Source organism: Plasmodium fragile, assembly GCF_000956335.1.
Source record: "Plasmodium fragile strain nilgiri unplaced genomic scaffold supercont1.26, whole genome shotgun sequence".
Classification (NCBI taxonomy): domain Eukaryota; phylum Apicomplexa; class Aconoidasida; order Haemosporida; family Plasmodiidae; genus Plasmodium; species Plasmodium fragile.
Genome location: NW_012192606.1, coordinates 205,891 through 216,028, shown reverse-complemented (window position 1 = coordinate 216,028; position 10,138 = coordinate 205,891). Strand labels below are relative to the sequence as shown.

At 37.8% G+C, this 10,138-nt stretch overlaps 2 protein-coding genes across 2 annotated transcripts; one reads left to right on the top strand and one right to left on the bottom strand.

Annotated features, from left to right (window-relative positions):
- Positions 1-637: 637 nt before the first annotated feature.
- On the top strand, positions 638-1,864 carry AK88_02628 (uncharacterized protein; the record flags this gene model as incomplete). The annotated part of the gene is made up of 1 exon (XM_012480253.1): positions 638-1,864. The coding sequence occupies one exon, from the start codon at positions 638-640 to the stop codon at positions 1,862-1,864; it is 1,227 nt and encodes a 408-aa protein (XP_012335676.1).
- A 300-nt stretch (positions 1,865-2,164) lies between these two features.
- AK88_02627 (uncharacterized protein) lies at positions 2,165-9,095 on the bottom strand (the record flags this gene model as incomplete). The annotated part of the gene is made up of 2 exons (XM_012480252.1): positions 2,165-8,828; positions 9,040-9,095. The coding sequence occupies 2 exons, from the start codon at positions 9,093-9,095 to the stop codon at positions 2,165-2,167; spliced, it is 6,720 nt and encodes a 2,239-aa protein (XP_012335675.1).
- Between the last annotated feature and the right edge of the window lie 1,043 nt (positions 9,096-10,138).

Genomic DNA, 10,138 nt, shown 5'->3' with positions numbered 1-10,138 from the left:
CCCAAAGAACGAACTTTTTATTATTTATGTTTTTTTTTTTTTTTTTTTTTGGACTACACCCTTCTATCACATTTTGTCATACACTTAATTTAAGTTGCACCGGCAACACATGGGAAGAGGTCCTACTTCCCATTAAAGCGTCTCAAAGGTTTACAAAAAATAGTATTATACAATAAAATGTGTCCATATGGAACAAATTAATTTTGTTTTGATGCGTAGAAATGGGCAATTCATCCCCTCTACACTTTAAGGAGCGTGTCACGGGCAATACGGTCGATTGCGCTTTTTAAAAAACAAACGGATGTGCCTATACTTTTAAAAAATTTCCTAACAGCGTAAGAGATGTTTTCATTGTAAGGTTAATATTGATGACGTATTTTTAAGAGAACCATTCTTTTTTTTTTTTTAGCGTTTTATTTTCCCCAATTTGTGGCAAAATTTGGGGATGTCCACAGCTTCCACCATTTATTCAGCATAAGCTCATCCGTAGGGTCCCTCCCAGTTTGTAAAGGTGTGTACGGAGCGCCAGAGGAAATGGGCACTTCTTAAAAATGTATACACATATATGTGCGGATATATATCAACCCCAACTGGTTATCCCCCTAAAGACGCACTGGTTAGGGCACGCTTCGATATGATGATGATGCCCCAGTTTCAATACCTAAGTCGCTTCAAATTGGCGAGAACGAAAGTGTGCTTCAGCACCGTTAAATCAGCACTATCCAGTGAAGATCTGAAAAAAATTAAAGACCTCCGAAAAATCACAAACCTGTCAGTAGGCATATGTAAAAATATTCTGAACAAAAATGGGTATAACATTGAGAGCAGTGTAGATTATATTTTTCAAAATTTTAATAAAAGTTACGAAAAGGAGGCGCAATTAACAGAAGGATACTACTGCTTATCTTCAAGGGGAAATTGCACAGCGATAACAGAGCTGAACAGTTACAATGACTTAGTATCGGAGAGTATACATTTTAAGGAACTGTTAATTAACTTGTGTAACAAATTAATTGGAGGTAATGTAACTAGAAAAGTAGGACAGTTGAATTTGGACCAAGAAGTGGTGTCTCATTATTTGCCCCTATTCTATGATGAAAACAAAATCCAAGTTGACAAAATGCTAACCCGTGTGGAACTTAAAGATATTTTTAAGCATATATATTTTAACAGGAGCATAAGCCAGCTAATTAACTACACATCGTACATTTTAAACGACAAAATATTTTTAAGCAAATATTTACTCCTTAATTTAGATCATCTGAAGAGTTGCCACCCAAATGTGTATATTATTAAGAAGAGTTATCATCATAAAGAAACCAAAATTGACAATTTTGTTTTATGTAAAGGTTTTTCTTTTTCCTTTTTGTTTATTAAATCTGATGAAGTTATCCCAGAACCGGTCAAACTGATCTTAGAAAAATTTGCTTCACTTATATGCGTAAACATATTAATATATAAATCGAAGCAATGTTCCAGCCCAAACCAGTTTGACATTGATGGCTGTTTTTATATCAATTACTTTGGGCGTCTCGCTAATGAATTGGGACAAAATGGAGGTAACGCTTCTTTGCAAGGGGGAAGCCAAATGGGCAGCATAAAAGGAAATGCTATGGAAGGAAAAGGGGCTGCCCATGAACAGCATGGCAATGAAGACCATGACGATTTTTTGCAGAAAAAGGTGCAATCCTTGTGCTTATTAAGTGAATACATAGAAAAAATGGATAACAAACGGTTAACAAATATTTCGAAAAGGGATGTAACATTTTCAGAAATGATTAAACTTATGGAGGAAGAATTCAAGATAAAAATTTTTGTGAAAATTGTGTACTCTATGCTTAATGAGGATATGCTAATTATGTAATTATGCTGCACCTACCTCGCACAAACGAATGCTCAAATTCGTGATTTTTGTACAAATTTTGTTCGCACATGTTAAAATGTGTGTGCACGTATGCCTATATATGTGGGCAAATTTTTTATAGTTATATATCATGTATGTTTTAAGGGCTACACCCCCTTCTTGCTAAAGCCATTCTTTAATAAGGAACTGCCATTTGTTACTACGTAGGAATAAGAATCAAAAAAAAAAAAAAAATAGACAACATTTTGGTGCGTAAATTGCTACTTCAGTTGCGCCCATGTGGTCGAGTTTACCCCGTTTCTATATTTTGATTCCGTTGTCTAACGAGTATGTGTGCACTGGGTTCTCACCACTGCTTCTCGTGCTTTTGTCGTCAATAGCCTCGCCGCTGTCACTGTCACTGTCGCTATAGCAGTCGCTGCCGCTTTTCGGGCGGAGCTCCTCGAAATGGAACAGGTCCGAATTTACGTTGCTGGCACACGAGCCGTTCCTAGCCGCGTCATCAAACATGGCAAAACCGCGGGGGTAACTTAAATTTTTGTTGTGAAAAGAAAGCGCTTCATTTTCGGAGCTACATTTATCAAACTGGGGATGGTCATCAATTCCGCTGTTTGCAGCAAGGGAGCAGTTGTCACCGAAGGCATTTCCACATTCACTTTTTCTTCCGCTATGGTAAGCACCCTTTTTAGGAACATCACTGTTTAGTGAAGTATCTTTTAGCGACGCATCTTTTAATGATGCATCTTTTAGCGATGCATCCGTTGGCAGGGACGTGGAAAATTTATCGCTGCCAGAGCAAGTGATGCCAAGTGAGTTTTCGAATTTTTCCGTTTTTAAAAAGTCTACTTCACCCTCTGCATTGTGAAGAGTAAATTTTTTACCATCCTTTAACTTGTCTTCAAAATACTCCCCTTTTTGTGTGTCAACGTGCTTTCCATTTTGTACCCCATCCTTGTATTTATTTAGCATTCTTATTTTATGTTTACAGATCGAACAAGTATATTTTTCTTTGTTCATTGATTCGTTTATCGAAGAGTTCACTATGTCCCTGTCGTGATGATTTTCCACTTTGAATAAATACTTATCACAAAATAGGCACTGTATATAGTTTACATCATTTGAAATGTGTTCATTCCATTTTTTTATTTTCTCAATAATTTGATCTAACTTATTTGTGTTAACAGCATTATGAGAGATACTATCACAATTGCTGCTCCCTCTTACAGCCCTATCGTTTTCTGTAAAATTGAAGCTTTGAGAAAAGTTGTTCGAGTTGTAAAAATCGCTAAATCGGGATTGGTTGAAATGGTTGTTCATTCTTTCGTTATACTCTGTGTTGACTGTATTGTCGTTACTCATGAAGACGTTGCCTTCCTTGCCATGTTTGTCCATCCGTGGGGAGTCTTCTTTCTGCATCGTATATTCCTTTGCGTCAATTATCCCCTTTTGGGGGTGGCTTGAGGATGGGTTCCAATTAAGAGGCGTGTCTCCGTCTATATGCTCATTGATATCATATTTTAATTTTTTCGAATTTTGTTTTTCGTTCCATGAAGGGAAAAAGTAACTTTCCTCCATCTTTCCGTTTGACGAATTGGCGAAATTTGAGTATTCCTCTGGATTATTATCACGCCTTTTTAGTTCCTCCCATTTTGTCTGTATCTCATTTTTGCTTACGCCCAGATGAGTATTGAACGGTTTGGAATTCTCTTCGCGCATGACCCTGTCGAATGTGTCCACCGCATCATCGAAGAAATTGTAACTTTCTCTTTTTTCAAAATTTAAATATTTGTCCATATTTTTATTTTCCTTTTTATTGTTACAGTGTCTTGCGTCGAAAGGTGGACTTAATTGTACGTTGTGTTGACCACTTCGTGAGGACCATGTCGTCGCGCCAATTTCTTTGCGGTCGCTTCTGATATGATTCATTTGCGCTGCATGTGTTTCACCTTGTGTTAGCTCCTTTTCTGGGGAATTCCCTTTTTTTTTTTCCTTCTCGAAGCAGTGTGCATTTTGAATCGGCGTGTTTCCATTTTTGTCCTTCTCAGCATGTGGAATATTATTTGCTTTTTTTTTTTTTTTCTTTAATTTTGCTCCTATATTCCTTGAGGAGCGCCTGTCACCATTGATGAGCCAGTCTATATAACACTTGTCCAATCCATCAGCGGTAGCGGTGTTATCCGATTTGTTCACATTAATCTTCTCGCCTGGGATATTCTTCCCCACTTGGGAGACTAACTGGCATTTATCCTGTCTCCTACTGTGGGTGTCGCTATCCCTATTATGTTCACGCACTTCGTTAAAATTTTCCACCCATAACTTGGACACATTGTCTTTTCCATTTTGACCTTCTTCATCGTTAATTACATTGAATTTTTTTTTGTATTTTACTTGTTCTTTGCAAATTTTGTTCTTTCCAACATTTCCGTGCGCAATATGCCCTCTGCTTGTGCACAGTGAATTTACCATTTGGTCATATGAGCAGTTTAGTTGGTACATATTTTTGCTTTTCCCCAAGCTGTCATTTGTATCACAATTATTTTCGTAAACATTGATGTACCATTCTCTTTGTGGGGTATACTCCGCGGTGTGTCCCACATTTGGGAAGCTCAAGCATTCTGCATGCTTCCCCCCGCTTGTACAATTATCACTCAAGTTAAAATGCGCGCTGGGTTGTTCTACAGTGATCGAATTTTTCAGATAATTGTTTTCATTTGGTAAAGTAAAATTGTCTTTTTGAGAACCTCGCATGTGGTGATTTATTCGCGTCAGTTGTTTTTCAAACGGGTAATTAGGCTCACACATAAGTTTACCATTTAAAGTTGACTCTTCTTTAATGCCCAACGATTTTATCGAGTTAGCAGACTGCATGTATTTTGTTCTCCCTGCAGTATTATCGTACAATTGTTCGCGTTTTTCCTTATCGCTTAACAAATTAGGATTTACGTGACCAGCATTGGCTGTGTTTAAATTTCTGTTCAAATGATTCAGTGAGCTACTCGTGGGGATATCATTTTTAAGGGGGTTGTTTTTTCCCCCCGTTTGTGTAACATATGTTGATGTGGAGGTAGCCCACATGGAGTTAGCCATTCGGTGAGTAGAACTCTCACATGTAGCTCCTTCTTCTGGGGTGCTTTCCGGATTCCACCTTAAATTGGTTGAAGCGAAACTAGCACTCTCTTTCTTAGTGATGTATTTCCCCCCACTGCACGACATACTATTAATAGCCTGTTTCATCACGCTCCTAGTAGAATGCGCACAGTTAAGCGATTCCCCTCCACAGAAAGGGGTACAATTGTTGTGGCTAAAATTCGAGTTCGTTCTTGTTACAACAAAATTGTTTTCACAACTTGGTGTCTGCATAGTGAATATTTTTTTCTCTTTATTTTCCCTATGCCTTTGGGCATTCGGGTATGTCTTATTGTTTTTCCCAAATGTGTATCCATCTGTACAATTTAAATAATTACTGAACTCTCCATGATCAATTTTTTGTGCATATTGATATTTTGGGTCTCTTGATCGATTGTGCCCATTCACAATCCTTTTATGGAAATTGCTTCTTCCTTTCGTACACAACATGTAGCAAAAATAAAAGGCGTTAGCTTTGGAGTGGTGCACACATGGCTTGTAATTGAACAGACAAAGGGATCCTTTAAAACGCATTAAACTTCTATCACACGGGTGAGAGAAAGTTGCTGCTGCACATTTTATGCCCCTTAAGGTATAATTGGAACTGGCCCTATAATGTCCTCCCAATTTTGTCCAATTGTGTAAGAGATATTTAGACACCTTAATTCTGTAGAGTAGCTCGTATTTAAAATGTGTTATTGAACAAAGGCCCTTCTGGAAACTAACATATTTTCGCACAAGTACTTTTTTATTCATTGCTGCACTAATGGAAGCTCCTTTGGGCTCCCGCTTTGTCATTGTTGAGCCCCTCCAAGAGAGGTTTTTTTTTCTCATCATCATGTGATTCATTTCTGCCCCACTATTACGCAGACTGGTCATGTATGCACGTCGAAAAGGACAATCAGGTTGTTTACTTTGTACCAAGCTGTCTTTGCAAGAAGGTGCACTGTTATTGGAGGAACTATCGTTTGATGAATTTTTTGAAAAGGCAGCAGTTGCTTTCTTAGTGATGCTATTGTTTTTGCCCAAATATTTTTTCTCACTTTGATTTAGATAATATTCAATTCGCTTGATTCTTTTGTCTGTTTGAACACAAATTTGATGCACATCTGCATCGTCTTTGTATAGTTGATACATAAAATTTTCTTTGCCTTTTCTGCAATCGCATTTTTTAATCTGATTTGTTGAAAGATCTCCCTCATCGCACGAATTGTGCAACTTATTTTTTTCCGATATGCAGTTATTTATCTGGTGCACTAGTTCGTTAATTAAAAGGTTGTTTCCTTCGCAGCACTCATGTGTGGAAGTGCCATCGGGTGAATCATCTTTTTTCCCTCCTTCTGATTCTTGAGCATTTTTACTAACGTAATCCCTTAGCCCGCATAAATAATTATATTCCTCCTGCAGGAGAAAGTTCAGCTTATTTTTGTGTCGAGTGTAGAAGGATAGTATGTCCTGGACTATATGTTTCTTTCCTTGGTCATTGCTTTGTGGATCATCACGCACGTCACTACATATGAAATTTGCTTTCCCTTTTTTGCGCTGTTTTCCAGGTTCTATGTTTTCCCCCTTATGTGGCAATTCGGACCCTTTTTTATTTAGCTTCACTAGATTGGAATCCTTCCATAGATAATCTGTTCCTATTTCTGCTACTATGCTATGGCCCATAATGGAAGTGCTCCCTCTGTTTAACTTCTCAGTAGTTTCGTCCAAGTCTCCACCAAGTGGTCTTTCACAGGGGGTGTTACTTATGGTGTTGCTTCTGCTTGTTGTATTTCCGGTTACATGGGTTAACAGATCCGCAATTTCGCTCTTCGAGTTGTTTAGGTTAGCTGCTCTTTTCGGCGCACATTTAAATGAACCTCGTTCTTCTTCAATTTTATTATGTCGTATTTGTATTTTACTTTCGCCCGTACTTTTCCTCCTTTTGGAGTCTACATATGTGTTTTGTGCTTTGTCTTCAACTTTAGGGGCACACACTTCAGCTTCCCCTTCGTGCATTTGATAAACTGGTTTACCATTATGGCTCATTTTATGCAAGTCTTTTTCAGAGAGACCACTTTTTTTGTTTTCTTTAAAGTGGCTTGAGTTCTCTTCATCCTCATTGGAATTAGTTTGTTGGTTCTTCAATTCGTTCCCACATGATGTAACCATGTCTTGGTCAAATCGATCATCTTTGCAACTGTCTGAGTTCTCTCTGGTGTGTTTAATGGACCCAATTGATGAGTACCTATGGCAGTCCTCCTTTACGCTGTTGGTACATCCATTTCGGGAGTTAGGAGACTTCACTTCGAGTGTATGAATTCCTCCACTTGTTGTATGCATATGCTTTTCTATCTTCGTTTTGGCAAAAATTTTCATGTTCATTTTTTTCCTCTTCTTTTTTACCACTAGGAGTTGGAATTTCTTACCGTAAGAGTTGTCGCATTCGGGGGAGTAGTGTCCCCCCATTGGATCATCAATTGAATGAAGTCTGCAATGCAGTGACTTGTACTTTGATGCACTTCTGGGGGGTGTATAAGCATTTCGAAAAATGTATCTACTTGTGTGACTGCGCTTATTCTTATGATTATATAATTTGTTATCCAGAGCTTTGTCTGCTTTTTTTTTTTCTTTTTTCTTCCCATTCTTGTCTTTACGATCCATTCTAACTGTTTTGGCGTCATTGACCTGTTCGCACATTTTATCCTTTTCCTTAGAAACGCTGTGTTTGTTTTTACATGTTTTGTAATTATTACTACTTGGCACAGAAATATTGCTGCTACAAGAGCGTATGTAATATTGACCTGGTGATTTATCGCCTCTGCTACTACTAGAACTACTTCTTTCCTCCCACACGGGTGGCAATTTTTTGCCTTTCATAGGAGTTTCCCCTCCCATAACGGATTGGTTTTCACATTGGCTGTGAGTTTTTTCATTTCGATGCTCCTTCTGTCGGGGTGTATTTGTTCGTTCTGCATTTATTAAATCATTTTGATTAATCCTGCTGGAGGAGCATCCTTTCTGGTTGTGGCTACTGCTGCGGCTAATTCTGCGGTCTGTCCTTTGAGCTATTTTTTCCTGGGCATATTGGTAGGGAGGTCGCATCCTTGGCATTTTTGTATCCTCTTTACTTTTCTCCCTTTGTTCGTTTTTCTCATAAACTGGAACGCATGAACCGTTTTTAGCGTTTTCGCCCTTACTACTGTAGTGCATGTTGTAGCATTCGACGTCGTTGTCGGGATAGAGAGAAAAAGATGCGCGTTCCTTTCCAAAACTTCTAGTCCTGATTTTCAAAGTGGCATATGTCTTCTTCTTATCACTCAGAACTTTCCTAAATTCGCTTAATAATTCTGTTAGCTGGTCTTTATTGCCTTCATTCACATTTTTGCTTTTTACATGTTCATTTTGGTGCCCTACATTGTCTTTCAATTTTTTCAGTTTTTCACATTTGCTTTTTAATTTTTCATTCTTGCATTTTATATTTTCTCTTTCAACCGTTTTAAAAATCCTTTGGAAAAGTTCATTTTCTTTGATGCTGGACAAATCGAACTTAGCGCTGGTGGGGGAGTCGCATTTGTTTGCCTTAATATCTTTACTAACATCGATCTTAGTTTTTTTATTTTTTTGGGACACACTAGGTGAACCTTTCTCGGCATTGTTCTTCCTTTGCCTAAAGCTGCACCATTTATCCTTCTCGCTTGCATTTCTCCTGGATCCAAATGGTGTGATAGCTAACTTTTCTAGCTTCCGATTGACATCATCTTTATGCATGGAACTGTCATCGCCTCTCTCCTTTGCTCCATAATGTTGTATTTTCCTGATATTCTTTTTAGATTGGGCTAGCTCATTTACAAGGCTAAAAAAAAAAAAAAAAAAAAAAATGTGGGCAGGAATTCACACACGCTTCATATTTTGCCTTCAACTGTGCAGACTCAGCAAGAGAAGCATTGCACAAAATCCGTGTATCCCATCTTGTGGGTAGTTTACACATTAATGCATTATCTGCACGGCATTGGTGGAAATGCCTGTCTTTATATGTATCAGCGCATTTGGCGCGTGTTGCTTACTGTTCCAAGTTTTTGTCTTCCCCTGGAACGAGCGAAAAGAATTTCTGTATGAGCATGTTACATGGGTGTGTGTATGCGCAGGTGCTAAAGTAGCTCAATGGGATTACTACAAAGTTAGATGAACGATTAGTCAGTGTTGCCCTTTGTGCGTTTGATTTTCTTTATTTCTTGTTCTGTCTTTTTGAAGTTTCCTTTTTTTTAGTTATTATATATGTATTTTTTTTTTTTTTTTTGTTACTTTTGAGTTAAATCGCCTCGCACACATTACATATGTATTCGGCTTACCCAGTTTTAACTATGTCATGGGGGTTACAAACCTGTTGTTACACAATTCGCAGTTCTTTGTGTAATTCGTTTTCCCCTTAACGCATTGCATACACGCATTGCATACACGCATGCACCGCTTCAAGTCTTATGTGCATGCTCTAGTTGCAAAGAGAACTTTGCATTTAGCCATGCGTAATTTTGCCGCCGCACGAATGTTTTAATGAACTTTTACACAGATTAATCAAAAAACATTTGAAGTAAAAATTTTAAACTCGAATGTATCATCAGTTAAGGCACATGTGAGCTGTTTAATTGGGGAAATTTAGCTACACAAAAAAAAAAAAAAAAAAAAAAAAAAAAACGGTGGGACACGCTTTTCTGGGCGATGCTTACTGCACGAGCAATGTTTATGTGTAATGGCTACCCTGCCGTAGGGAAACTAAATGGTAAATATAACAGCACAGTATAAGAATGCGCAAATATTATAGAGAAGAAATTCCTGTACACACACGCGCGCATGTTTTTGTTTTGATACACTTAATATACACATTTGGACCCAAAAAAAAACGAAGGAAGCAAAAATAACACTCGAGTTACACCTACGCTGAAGTGGAGAATAGTCTTATGTGACCTATATAACACCAGATGGTACTTACGGAAAATTACAAAGAAGGCATTTTCGAACACAAAAATGACGGGGCAATTTTAAAATAACATTTTCTGTTTGCGTTTACTGCATTTTTCCCTTGGTGATAATAGCCAAGCAGGGAATGGACGAATAATAATTTCGTTTTTTGCTACTATTTTCCTTATTTTGGAGTTACAAAAAAGA